This window comes from Hemiscyllium ocellatum, chromosome 17, assembly GCF_020745735.1.
Source record: "Hemiscyllium ocellatum isolate sHemOce1 chromosome 17, sHemOce1.pat.X.cur, whole genome shotgun sequence".
NCBI classification, from domain to species: domain Eukaryota; kingdom Metazoa; phylum Chordata; class Chondrichthyes; order Orectolobiformes; family Hemiscylliidae; genus Hemiscyllium; species Hemiscyllium ocellatum.
Genome location: NC_083417.1, coordinates 444,276 through 458,832, shown reverse-complemented (window position 1 = coordinate 458,832; position 14,557 = coordinate 444,276). Strand labels below are relative to the sequence as shown.

The window sequence follows — 14,557 nt, the reverse complement described above, 5'->3', positions numbered from 1 at the left end:
GGTAGAAAGAAGTTGAACTTTCCTGTTGGCTGAGGGTGCAAGAATCAGGGAACACAGATTTACGGTCTTGAACAAGAGATGAAGGGACAATTGAAAAATTACCTTCTTTAAGCAGCAACCAGTAACTTACTGGAACTTGCTGCTTATTAGGCACTGCCTATGGAATTGGTGGATGGGGAGAGGTTCAATGATATCGAAAGGAAGCTGGATGGGCACTTAAAGGAAATAAATCTGTGAGACTGCAGGGATTGAGTGGGAGAATGAGACTGGCTTGCTGTGCAAAGCTGATATTGAGTTGATGAATTTAATGTCTCCAACTGTGCCATTATCACTCAACTTGAGTTTAAGATTGTAGGAGGTCAGCCACAACTCCAGTTAGAATACAACCTTCAGAAGAATTGGGGAACAAAAAGCAGAATTTTTTTTCTTTTATTCCTTCAAAGGATGTTGGTATAACTGGCCAGACCACCATTTATTACCCATCCCCAATTATCCAGGACAATTAAGTCTCAATCCCACATTGCTGTCAGTCTGGAGTCACAGTCGGTAAGCATGGCAGTTTCCTTGTCTAAAGGACATTAGTGATCGGGTTTTCCAACAATTGACAATGGTGTCATTGTCATTATTAGATCCTAATTCCAGACTTTTAATGAATTCAGATTCCACCATCTGCCATGGCAGAATTCAAACCCTGATCCCCAGATCATCATCAGGATCTGTGGACTAATACTCCAACAAATACCACTAGGCTGTCACCTCCCCATAATAGCGTGAGTGTTACCTGATATTTTGTGGACAGTGCTTTGTAAAATCAGTCAAAGCAAAATTTCTTTCAATACGTACGAAACATAAGAGGCAAAAGTAGAGATTGGGCCGCTCCAAATTGATGCAGGAAGGCTAGTGATGGGAGATCAGGAAATAGCTGAAGAACTTATTTAGGTCAGTCTTCACAGTGAAAGACATGAGTAATATCCCAATAATTAAGGAGAGTCAAGGGGTAGAGTTGGGTAATGGCAGCCATTACAAAAGAGAAAGTACTTGAAAAGCTAAAAGGTCGAAAATTTGATAAATCTGTGGCCCAATTGGGCTACATCTTAGAGTTCTGAGGGAGGTGGCTGAAGAAATAGCGGAGTCATTGGTTGTAATCTTTCAAAAATCACTGGGGTCAGGGAAAAGTCCCAGATGATAGCAAAATTGCTGTTGTAACCCCCTTGTTCAAGAAAGGATGAAGACAAAAGATGGAAAATTATAGGCCGATTAGCCTAACCTTGGTTTTAGGTAAAATTTTAGAATCCATCATTATGGATGAGGTTTCTAAATTCTTGGAAGTGCAGGGCCAAATTAGAACAAGTCAACATGGATTTAGTAAGGGGAGGTTGTGCCTGATAAACCTGTTAGAATTCTTTGAAGAGGTAACAAGGAGGTTAGACCAGGGAAACCCAATGGATGTTATCTACCTAGATTTCCAAAAGGCCTTTGACAAGGTGCCTCATGGGAGGCTACTGAGTAAGGTGAGGGACCATGATGTTTGAAGTGAGCTACTGGCTTGGATTGAGGATTGGCTGTTTGATAGAAGGCAGAGAGTTGGGATAAAAGGTTCTTTTTCGGAATGGCAGGTGGTGATAAGTGGTGTCCTGCAGGGTTCAGTGCTTTGGCCGCAGCTGTTCACTTTATATATGGACAAAGGGACTGGGGGCATTCTGGTGAAGTTTGCCGATGATACGAAGTTAGGCGGACACACAGGTAGTTCTGAGGAGGTGGAGAGGCTGCAGAAAGATTTAGACGGTTTAGGAGAATGGTCCAAGAAATGGCTGATGAAATTCAACATTAGCAAATGTGAGGTCTTGCACTTTGGGGAAAAAGAACACAGGCATGGACTATTTTATAAACAGTGAGAAAATTCATAAAACCAAAGTACAAAGCGATCTGAGAGTGCTAGTACAGGATTCTATAAAGTTTGCCTTGCAGGTTGAGTCTGTGGTTAAGAAAGCAAATGTAATGTTGTCATTTATCTCAAGAAGGTTGGAATGTAAAAGCAGTGATGTGCTACTAAAACTTCATAAAACTCTAGTTAGGCCCCATTTAGAATACTGTGTCCAGTTTTGGGCCCAACACCTCAGGAAGGACATACTGGCGCTGGAGCGTGTCCAGCGGAGATTCACACGGATGATCCCTGGAATACTAGGCCTAACATACAATGAATGGCTGAGGATCCTGGGATTGTATTCATAAGAGTTTAGAATGTTGAGGGAAGATCTAATAGAAATTTTCGAGATAATGCATGGCTTAGAAAGGGTGGATGCTGGGAAGTTGTTTCCGTCAGGCGGGAAGACTAGGACTCATGGGCACAGCCTTAGAATTAGAGAGGGTCAATTTAGAATGGAAATGAGGAGACATTTCTTCAGCCAGAGAGTGGTGGGCCTGTGGAATCCTTTGCCCTGGAGCACAGCAGAGGCTGGGACGTTAAATTTCTTCAAGGCAGAGATTGATAAATTCTTATCCCTTAATTCCTTGAGAGATTATGGGGAGAGTGCGGGTAAGTGGCGTTGAAATGCCCATCAGCCATGATTGAATGGCAGAATGGATTCGATGGGCCAAATGGCCTTCCATTCCTATTTCTTATGGTCTTAATAACTCTTTAAATCAATCCTTTGATCTCTTCACAGCGAAACCTCGTTTATTGCAGCCGGAAGGCAAATCTACTCCTGTTTCAGTTCCCAGACCAGCTCGAGTTGTGGCGATTGGGCAGTCCAGGGAGTTCAGGTAAACCATTATATTTTATAAAGTGTGCTGTGAATAAACAGCTTTCAGGAACAATGCAAATTTTACCTGCTGTCCAGACACTTAACAAAGAACAGTGTACTGACGAATTGGAAATGCAACACTGCACAATAGTAAACTGAAGTAAAACAGCAATAGTGCTGAATGCCACTGGTACAGTTGGCATAATGTTAACTGATGTCCTGAGTACAATGTTACCATGCGGATGCCTTGGGTGCAGCATTGCTCTGTTGATGCCCTGGGTGTTGCTCTTGGTGCAGTATTACGGAGGGAGGATCTAAGTTACTTTAAAAAATTATGAAAAGTTTTTGCATGACTGGAATTGTAGAATATATAAAACAAGAGTCCATTGACCCAATCATGTTGTTGTCAGTTTTTTAAACAAAATGATATCCAGAAAACCATAAACGTATAAATTTGTCCCTTCAAGAATCTATCCACTTCCCTTTCAAACTTCTTTTGAGTCTGGTTTCATCACACTTAAAGGTAGCATAAACAAAATCGCAAGTTTTTTTTTCATTTCAGTTCTCATTCTTTTACCAACTGCTTTATACTTGTGTTCTCTAACAGTTGACCCTCCTGTCTTCTCCATTTGTCAAAACCATGATGGTCACCAATTCTTTTCTATAGAGAATAGTCTTAGTCTTAATTATTGGACTGTACTTTCCTAAATTCTGAAAACTGCAGAATCTGGCATTTATTGACAGACACAACTCCAGCTTTTCACATACAGTTAGCTTCACCAAGCTAGTCCTGTCCCTGGATTATTTTCTTTTCCTGAGCTCTGATCTTGCTCAGTGGCACCAACCGCCGACCCCCAGGACTTTTTTGGATTCTCACTTCACAGATACAGCCAGTTGCTGTTGGGAAATCTCTCTCAGCACATGTACATCAAATAAATAGCCTTCTCAGCATACCACTAACAGAACTTACCTTGTATTGAGCCTGATTCTGACTCACTGTTTCACTGTCTTCCTGTGTCTGACTCTAGCTGTAACTACTGAACTGTTTTTGAGTCAGTATTTAAAGCCCTGAATCAAACCTACTCTTATTCCAAGACAACTTTGAAAATAACCACCCAGCAACCATTATATACCTGGTTCTCTGAGATACAATGCCATTATCCAAGTAAATGATGTGAATAATCTGTGTATTAAAATCAGCCTTATCCAAGTCTAAAACTTTAGTAGATTCATGTTTTTTGCTTCCAAATTCTGCATTGAACGCAATTGTGTTGTGAGCACTATTTTATTGATGGCTTCTACAATTATAATTGGATACAAAAAGAAATGAATATTAATAGAGTACATATCCCATACAATTTGCAGTTTCGATACACTTAAAGCCATGAAGTTTGCTTATGTCACCATTAAAAATACATTTGCCTCTTGGCCCATTTTGATACTAGTTTATCTGTTCTGATTAGATTTAGATTACTTAGTGCGGAAACAGGCCCTTCGTCCCAACAAGTCTACACCGACCCTCCAAAGAGCAACCCACCCAGACCTATTCCCTTACATTAACCCCTTCACCTACCACTAGGCCAATTCACCTAACCTGCACATATTTGGACTGTGGGAGGAAACTGGAGCACCCGAAGGAAATCGGAGCAGACACGGGGAGAATGTGCAAACTCCACACAGACAGTTGCCTGAGGTGGGAATTGAACCCGGGTCTCTGGTGCTGTGAGGCAGCAGTGCTAACCACTGTGCCACCGTGCCGCCCATGGATCTGTCTAAATGAGATGTGATTTTAGTACAGACTTGGGTGCAAATATTTATTTTCAGTCGATGTGAACTTGTTTTCATTTCATCTCATGTGATTTTTTTTGTTTCTCACTGTATGCAGGAATTCCTGGAGATAGCCTTCCAATCAGCAAAAAGCCAGAGAAACTATTGCAATTAAAGAACAAGGTGTGTGGGAGGAACTGAAGGTTTTTGATGTTGATATTAGCGGTGGAAGTTTTAAACTTTGTCCAGTCGAATGAGCCTCAAGGCTGTACACCTTTGTGTTCCTGTTTAATAAACAGCATGCTCACATTACAAGAGACTGATTTCTCCCCTAAAATTGAAGCTAGAAGACCTCACTGTACAAGTGATTTATGTACGCCGGGCCTACTATGTGAGTCAGCCACGATACACTGGGTTCAGATGATCATGTGAATTAGGAGCAAGAGTTCGCCATTTAACCCCACAAATCTGCTTCACCATTCAATAAGATCATGGCTGATCTCCTATTGCCTGAACTCCACTTTCTTGCAGATCAAAAATCTAATTCAGCCTTGTATATATTCAATGACCAACCTCATCAGCTCTTTGAAAAAACATTCCAAAACTAAAGACCTTCTCAGAAGAAATTCCACATCATCTCCATCTTAAATGGGATACCCCCATCTTTTGAAACTGTATCTCAAGCTCGAGATTCCTTCATGGGGAAAACATCGTTTCAGCATCTGCCCTCACAACTCTCCTCGGGATCTTCCATGTGCCACTATAATCGTCACTCATTCTCCAATGAATTTCTACTCCAATGAGTGATTTTGTTTTGTTATTTTTCTTTTATAGGGTTGTGATCACATTCGGTGCTGTGCACTGTCTCCATGTGGAACCTGGATTGCTTTCTCAAACATTTGCAGAGTCCGTCTCTATCAAGTACAGTATGAAAATGACAGTGTCACAATTCATGCGGTAGGTCAGCTATCCAGGGGTTTGTAAACTGGAGATTAGTAGTGGAAGGTGTGTTTTCATCCTGTGATTTTAGTTATGGGGGTTGGGGTGTTTATGATATGTGCATGCATGTGTGTAAGTGAAAGCAAGATCAGGATGAAGGAGTGAAATGGGGTGATCCAGCTGGCCTGTGTACGAATGATTTTCAGTTGCTAACATGTTTTTTAAACACATTTTGTCTCTTTCCCTTCCTGCAGGCTTCACAATTTCTGAAGGTGCAGCAGCCAGCTCATCAGTTGCTGTTCTCTGCCGATTCCACCAAACTGTTTGTTGCCTTAGATCATAGTCATATCCAGGTTGTGGATCTGGTGATGCTTAATTCCAAGCATGGACACATTCTTACGCCTAAGTCTGGTGAGTTTTCCTCTGCAAAATGCCACCAATCATTGCAATCAGTCAATAACTTGGTGTTCAGATGTAAAGATAGTGATCTCTAAACTTGGTCATAGGAACTTGTCCACTTTTTGTTAAGTCATTCACCACAATGTCAAGATAGTTCCTTCTGTACAATTAATTAGTGTGTAATTCCATGGTAATTAGGATTCTACATCCAATGGACAGAATAATGTCAGGGTTTTCCTGCATTGTTCCCAACTTCCATTGACAGAGAATTCCTGAAGGTGCTGACATTCACTGGGAAATAGATTTGATTTGATTTATTATTGTCACATGTACCTAGGTACCATGAAAAGTTTTGTTTTGCATGTAGTATAGACAGATCATACCATACAGAACGCATAATGGTAATAGAACAGAGTGAGGAATTCAATGTTATGGGTGAAAGTGTGAGGTCGACATTAAATTTGAAATTTGAGCAGTTCATTCAGAAGTCTAATAACCGTGGGAAAGAAGCTGCTCTTGAATCTGTCGGTACATGTGTTTAAGCTTTTTTATCTTTTACCCAATGGAAGAGATTGTAACTAAGGTGGGAGGGGTCTTTGATTATGTTGGCTGCCTTCCCAAGGAGCGATTGGATGGGAGACTGGCTTGTATGATGGACTGGGCTCTGTTCTCAACGCTTTGTAGTTTCTACTGTCTTGGGCAGAGGAGTTGTCCTACCAAGCTGTGAGGCACCTGGATAGCATGCTTCCTATGGTGCGTCGATTAAAGTTGGTAAGAGACTTCATGAAATGCCAAACTTCCTTATCCACCTGGGAAGGTAGAGGTGCTGTTGTGCTTTCTTGATCATCGCATCAACATTGGTGGATGAGGACACACAGTTAGTCACTCTTAGGAGCTTAATGCTTGCGACTGTCTCCAGCTCAGTCCCATTGAAATCGATATGGGCATGCCCTCCAATTTCCTGAAGTCAACGACCAGCTCTTTAGTTTGCTGATATTGAAAGAAAGATTATCTTTGCATCACACAACCAACCACACCGTCTCTTTCCTGTATTCTGTCCCATCATGTTTGAGAACGGTGGTATCAACGGCAAACTTGTACATTGACCACACTCAGACATGTGCAGGGAATGTAGTAAGGGGACTGAGTAAGTAGCCTTGCGGGGCACTGGTGTTAAGCATTGTCGTGGAGGAGGCAGTATTGCCTATTCTCACTGATTGCAGTCTGTTGAAGGATACAATTGCAGAGGGAGGAGTAGAGCCCTGGGCCTCAGAGTTTGAAGATTAGTTTGATTGGAATTACATGTTGAAGATAGTTGTAGTCAACAAGTATAAACCTGATATTTGTGTCCTTGTTATCTAGATGTTCCAGGGATGAGTATAGGGCCAGGGAGATGGCTTCTGCCATGGACCTGTTGTGCAGTAGGCCAATTGCAAGGGATCAAGGCATGCTGGGAGACTAGAGTTGATATGAGCCATGACTAACTTCTCGAAGTGCTTCATAATTATGGAGGTTAGAGGCACGTTGCGTGAGGTTTCTATGGTACTGGGATCATGGTGGTCTTCTTGAAGCAAGTGGGGCCTGAAAGGTGCTGACTCTGACTGACTGGTATATGATTCCTCAAGATGCTGGCTCTCTGTGGGAGACAGTTCTTGATGCTGCTGAATCTCGGTGAGATTCACTTCCTGAAGGTGCTAACTAACTAGGACGTAGTTCCTGAGGCTGCTGACTGTAACTAGGACGCAATTCCTGAGGGTGCTAATACTCATTGTGGTGCAGTGCACTGAATCACTGTGTTCATTAAAGAGATCCTGTCTTTCTTCAACTGACTTCTTGGTTTACTTGTGTTTTAATTATTTATACCTATCATTGGGCTTTTTATCTTGAACAGCTCTTGAATCTCTTTTGCTTATTGTAGATTCCCTCGAACCTGTCTACCTGTTGGCAGCAAGTGCTGATGGCAACTGGCTGGCAGCTGCAAATTATGACTGTGAAATCAATATCTATAATTTGAAGCAACTAAAGGTAGGAACCAGCGGCCTCAGATAAATGTAAGTGCCTGGGGCAGGCAGTGATCCATGCTCAGTTATTGAGATGATAGAGATGAAATCCAGCCACAAAGGTCAGACAGGTCAAGGCCCAGATGGTGACATCTGCTATCAATGGGAATGGGATGATACCAATGGAAAATCAAGGGATATAGATAGAAAAGCTATGAGCTAGTGATAAAGGGTGATGCCACTCTGGGTGAGTGAGAGCATTGCTGGGTCTGGAGGTGTGAGTGTATTGGGGTAATGCTGGGTCTGGATTGAGTGAGATTAAAGCTGAGGTTGGTGCTAGCATACAGAGGTATTCAGGCAAGGGCTATCAGTTGTTGACATGGGATTTGAAAAGAAGTTATGTCTGGAGGGAGGAAAGGGTGTGGCATCAAATGGGAGCAGGAAGGGGAGGAAGAGTTGATGTTGGCCTGGGAGGACAGTGGGGTGTCTGTTGGTCAGGCCTTTGGTTCTTTGCACTGATGAATTCTTCTTCCTTCCAGAATCACTGCACAGTTCCAGTCTATAATCATCTCCCTACTGCTATTGCCATTAATCCACATACCAACAATCTGATCATTGTCCACACAGATCACCAGGTATGACCCAATGGAGTCAAGTGTATTTAACATTGCACCTTATTGTCAGCACTGTGAAATAATCCAAACTGTGGACCTTGATATCATGTTTTGTACTCTGATTTCTGTGGAAATTCTGTCCACAAATTAAAAGGATGATGGGGAACTGCACTATGTAGATGCAACATTTGGTAAGGAACAGAAAGAAAAGTGTTCCTCAGGGTTCAGTATTAGGATATTGCTCCACTTAATATCTATTAATGACCAGGACATGATTATAAGGGTATAATTTAAAATATTTCCAACTCTGAGCTCGGAAATGTTTTAAACAGTAAAAGAGTAAAGTAACAGACTTCAGGAGGATGTGGACAGTCAAGACAGGAAATGTGTGGCAGATGAAATTGGTTGCAGGAAACTATAGTGATGCATTTTGGGCAGAAGGATGAGGAGTGGTGATACAATAATGTGCAACTTTAAAAGACTTGGTGGATGGACAGCAGCCTCTTAAGGTGGTAGAACAAGCTGGGAAGGCTGGTTAAAAGAAGCCAATGGGATTATTAGCTCCAGTAATAATGGCATGATACAGAAGTAAAGGGTTTAGCTAAATCTTTTCAAAATGCTTATTAGACCTTAACTGTATGTATTGTTCTAATTCTGGACATCCACCTTTTGGAAGAATGCCATGAACGTTTGAAGGTAAAGACATGGGAATCCTGGATTTTCTGAATAAAAGTGTAAGGAGATTTGATGAAGTTCTTTAAAACATTTAGCCTCAACTGAAGTATAGTGCCCAAAATTGGACACTATACATCAGGAAGGTTGTCAAATCTTTGGAGAGGATGCAGAGAAGATGTATTTGAATTTTTAAAAATTAATTGATGAGATGAGAATGTCACTGGTTGAGCCAATACTTTTTGCCCATCCCTAGTTGCTCCAGAAAAAGTAATGACGAACTGCCTTCTGGAACTGCTGTAGTCCACATGGTGTAGGTAAACCCAGAATGCTGTGCCAGGGAAGGAGTTCCAGAATGACACCAGAGCTAGAGGAAGCTAATGTGAAGAGACTGGAAAAGCTGGGGTCATAGAGTCATAGCTGAAAATGTGTTGCTGGTTAAAGCACAGCAGGTCAGGCAGCAACCAAGGAACAGGAAATTCGACGTTTCGAGCCAGAGCCCTGATGAAGGGCTCTGGCCCGAAATGTCGAATTTCCTGTTCCTTGGATGCTGCCTGACCTGCTGTGCTTTAACCAGCAACACATTTTCAGCTCTGATCTCCAGCATCCGCAGACCTCACTTTTTACTAGTCATAGAGTCATAAAAATGTACAGCACAGAAACAGACTCTTCAGGGTCATTGTCCTAAGAGGAAATGCGTTTGGAGTAGCCAACATTTTGAATAACATGAATAAGGAGAAATTTACTTGTGGCAGAAGGATCCAGAGGGTGCATGTTTAAGATTATTCACAAAAGAATCAGAGTTGACTTAAGGAAACATTATCTTACCTAAAATGGAAAAGGTGGCAGAAGCAAATTCAGTGAGGACTTTCAGAAGGGAACTAGATTATAATTTAAGTGAAATGATTCACACAGCTCAGAAAAGAGAGTTGAGAGGTGTTGATGATAATTGAATAGATCTACCAAAGGGCCAATAGACCAAGAGTCTGAATTACCATTTATGATGATCCACATTTTTATTTTCTCAGATTTTTGAATTCAGCATCAGTGAGAAAAAGTACACTGAGTGGAGTCGTGCATTGCAGCAACAGGGATTGCACCAACACTGGCTTGAACGGGATACGCCTGTCACACACGTGACCTTTAACCCTAAACTGACCACACAGATTATCCTTCATGATACATACATGTTCTGTATCATTGACCAGTTGTTGGTAAGTGTCCTAGCCAGAATACGCTGCCTCCAGTCTTACTAGTAATGCCCTACCCAGTCCAAACCAGCAGATTGCAGCTCTTGAATACATGGATATAATCTCCTGACCACCCATTCCCTGCCCACACTTTCCCCCTTCTCCTCACCTTGCTTATTTACTGTTATACTTTGAGATTCTCTGAGATTAACTTCTGGTGATCTTTTTCTTCCCCCCCGCCGCCAGCGTCTTCCAAATGAACAATCAAATCTTCATAACCAATCGATCCTGAAACGTCTCTCTGAAAAAGCCCGCAAAGCTGAGGAACATGCATTCAAAATTTGTAAGAAATTCAAGGTAAAATCTAAGGGACGTGGCAACATTCCTGCACAGAAACTAGCCATTTGATGTTTCAGATGTGAGCTGCTCTTGTTCTCTGTCTGTGCCATTGAGACCCTTTAATCTGTGGACAACAATCCCAGATTCTGCAGTCTCTCATTGCTGGCGCTTTGCATCCAGCCAATGGTCTTGATTTTCTTCCCAGAATGTGATGCCCAAAACTGAACAATACTTCAGATGAGGACTAGCTATTGATTGTTAAAGTTCTATCATCATTTACTTAAACAATATTTTCTTGCTTTGTCAGTCATTGGTAAATATCCTGAATGCGTTTTTTCTTAAATCAACTTGTCTTGCCAACTTCAAATATTTGTGTTCACCCTCAGGTCTTTCAATTCTTTCATACCTTTCAAAATTGAAACATTAGTAGCACTCTCCCCTTTGAAGGGTTCAATTTTTTTCTTCTGAACTTAAGCACAAAGGACTCGGCTGACTTTTCAGTAGAGTTCTCAGGGTGCTGCTGTCTTTTGAATGACATGTTAAGGAGAGGTCTCCTCTACCCTCTTATGAGTACATGAATGTCAGTATTTTGAATGAGAATAGAGAAATAGATGGCGACGTCTTGAAAAATGTCCATATGACAGAGGAGGAAGTGTTGGATGTCATAAATGCATAAAAGCGAATAAATCCCCAGAGTCTGATTAGGTGTCCCCTAGAACTCTGTGGGAAGCTAGAGAGGTGATTGGGTCCCTTGCTGAGGTATTTGTATCATTGATAGTCACAGGTGAAGTGCTGGAAGACTGGAGGTAGGCTAACTTGGTGCCACTATTTAAGAAAGATGGTAAGGAAAAGCCAGTGAACTATAGATGAGTGTACCTGATGTGCATGGTGGGCAAGTTGTTGGAGGGAGTCCTGAGGGTTTACATATTTGGAAAGGCAAGGACTGATTAGAAATAGTCAGCATGGCTTTGTGCGTGGGAAATCATGTCTCACAAACTTGATTGAGTGTTTTGAAAAAGTAACAAAGACATTGACGAGGGCAAGAGTGGTGGATGTAATCTATATGGACATCAGTAAGGCGTTCATCAAGGTTCCTTATGGTACACTGGTTAGCAAGGTCAGATCTCATGGAATACAGGGAGAACTGACTCGAAAGAAGAAGACAGAGGGTGATGGTGGAGGGCTGCCTTTCAGACTGGAGGCCTGTGACCAGTGGAGTGCCACTGCTTTTCATCATTTATATAAATGATTTGGATGTGAACATAAGAGGTTTAGTCAGTCAGTTTGCAGATGACACCAAAATTAGAGTTGTAGTGGACAGTGAAGAAGGTTACTTCAGATTACAACACGATCTTGATCAGAAAGGCCAATGGGCTGAGAAGTGGCAGGTGGGATTTAATTCACATAAATATGAGGTGCTGCATTTTGGGAAAGCAAATTTTAGCAGGACTAATACACTTAATGGTAAGGTCCTAGAGAGTGTTGCTGAACAAAGAGACCTTGGAGTGGAGGTTCATAGTTCCTGGAAAGTGGAGTCACAGGTAGATAGGATAGTGAAGAAGGTGTTCGGTATGCTTTCCTTTAATGGTCAGAGCATTGAGTATTGGGGTTGGGAAGTCATGTTGCAGCTGTACAGGACACTGGTTAGGCTACTTTTGGAATACTGCATGCAATTCTGGTCTCCCTCCTATATGAAACTTGTAAATCTTTTCTGAATCCTTTCAAGAATGTTGCCAAGGTTGGAGGATTTGAGCTACAAGGAGAGGCTGAACAGGCTGGAGCTGTTTTCCCTGGAGCGTTGGAAGCTGAGGGGTGACCTTATAGAGGTTTATAAAATCACGAGGGGCATGGATAGGATAAATAGAGGAAGTATTTTTCCTGAGGTGGGGGCATCCAAAACTGGTAGGCATAGGTTTAGGGTGAGAGGGGGGAAAACTTAAAAAGACCTAAGAGGCAATGTTGTCACGCAGAGGGTGGGGAATGAGCCACCAGACGAAGTAGTGGAGGCTTGTACAATTACAACATTTAAAAGGCATCTAGATGGGTATATGAATAGGAAGGGTTTAAAGGGATACGGGCCAAGTGCTGGCAAATGGGACTAGATGAGGTTTAGGATATCTGGTCGGCATGGACGAGTTTGGACCAAAGTCTGTTTCCGTGCTGTACATCTCCTAAGTTATCTCTCGTCTTGGCCAATAATTATCTCTCAATCAATGCAATAAAAATAAATTATCTGGTCATTATCACATTACAGTTTGTGGGATTTTTTGCTATGCCCAAATTGGCTGCCATGATTCCAAAATCACAATTCAAAGTATTTCATTAGTTACAAAGAATTCTAGGATGATCTGAGGTTGTGAAAGACACCGGATAGAGAGAGACTCATACAGCATAATTGGAGTTTATATTTTCATTTATTTTCTATTGCAACTTCTAATTCCTGTTAAAAATAAATCACTTCTCAACTCTTAACTTTCGTGGGTCATTTTAAAAAAAATTTCAGAGTATATGGTATTACTTTCCGGGCCAGTATTTATTGTCCATCCAATCTTGCCTTTGATAAAATAGTGTTGAGCTGCAATCTTCCTAAAGTCTGTTGTTCATGACATAAGACCGAGAAATGTATTATTTTGTAAATCTTGAACTTATGCCATATATATGCTTAGATCATTAGTGCAAATCAAAAGTTGAAATAGTCCTTAAGTACGAACCTCTGTGAAAGACAACTATATATCTCATGCTCCCTGTCCACTCACTGCACAGTTGCACATCAGTCTTTAAGGGACTGTCTGATGCAACTAATGGACCGTGCAAAACAAAAATTCTGAAAGTCCAAGCTTTCTCAGTTATAATAACTTTCAAATTTCTAACCAAACTTTCCTGTTTTGGAGGTTTCACAAAACTAAATCTTTCTGTTGATGAACTCTGATGAAGAGTCATCTGGATTTGAAACATTAGCTTGCTCTCTCCATGGATGTTGTGTGATCTGCTGTGATTTCCAGCATCTTTAGTAATTTACTCCTCTAATTAGCTGGAGTTTAGTATAACTTAGGTTGGGGAATTAGAGAACAGTGTCTTCATTTGTCTTCCCTTTACCACCTGCTGACTCAATGTTCCACACTGAACAAAGGGAAGAGAGTGTTGGGAACTTTGGTCTATTCTAGACACCATCCAGGGTTATTCTGAAACTAAGACACAATCGTGGTCCAGACACAGGTTTGTTCTGAGACAGACACAAGCCAAAGAATTGGTATTTGTCCTGTATCTTGTTTTTTTTTGTTCTGGGGTATATTGTTTTGCATTCAACTCTAGATGTGTTCTGTATATGGTCAGATCCCCTGAACGTTATCTTCTCTTTTTGCAGCCTCTAATGCACGTTGAACTTCTGTTTGATGGTTGCCTTGTGGTGGTGGAACGTCCTGTTATGGAGATCAATATGCAATTACCTGCACCAGTCCGACAGAGGAAATTTGCCACGTAAATAAATCCAGTTGCTGCCGGTTCCCTTTTGTTTTTTTCTAAGATCTTCCAGATTGCTCCCTAAACGTTTCATTGGAGTTACAAACCTGTAATATTTTATTTGAAATAAATACTGTGTTAAACTCTAACAACATATGTCGTCACTGGCAAATATTGATCCACTTTGTCTTCCCACAAATAGTCTGAATTTAGTCTAAAGGAGCAAGGATACTAAATCAACTCTGAATGACCTTTCAATCCTGCCAATGAAATCTCTCCAAGTGTCCCATTGTATTACACGGTGTTGTGGAGGAGTGACTAAGTTCACTTGTTATGTCACTTCAAATTAAACCAGCTTAATGTATTTGTCACAGGATGATATATGTATGATATATGTGAAGTGGGACAGAAGGTGCAACAAACTAGATGTGCTG

General features: G+C 41.4%; 1 protein-coding gene across 1 annotated transcript in view; it reads left to right on the top strand.

Moving 5' to 3' along the window:
- Window positions 1-14,275, top strand: part of utp4 (UTP4 small subunit processome component) — a 63,996-nt gene extending 49,721 nt beyond the window's left edge. The window contains exons 8-16 of the mRNA XM_060837530.1: window positions 2,667-2,763; window positions 4,630-4,694; window positions 5,346-5,468; window positions 5,705-5,861; window positions 7,768-7,874; window positions 8,389-8,484; window positions 10,164-10,349; window positions 10,572-10,682; window positions 14,029-14,275. Of these exons, the coding sequence (XP_060693513.1) occupies window positions 2,667-2,763; window positions 4,630-4,694; window positions 5,346-5,468; window positions 5,705-5,861; window positions 7,768-7,874; window positions 8,389-8,484; window positions 10,164-10,349; window positions 10,572-10,682; window positions 14,029-14,145 (1,059 nt within the window). The 3' untranslated portion in view covers window positions 14,146-14,275. The remainder of the gene's footprint in view (window positions 1-2,666; window positions 2,764-4,629; window positions 4,695-5,345; window positions 5,469-5,704; window positions 5,862-7,767; window positions 7,875-8,388; window positions 8,485-10,163; window positions 10,350-10,571; window positions 10,683-14,028) is intronic.
- The last annotated feature ends 282 nt before the right edge of the window (window positions 14,276-14,557 follow it).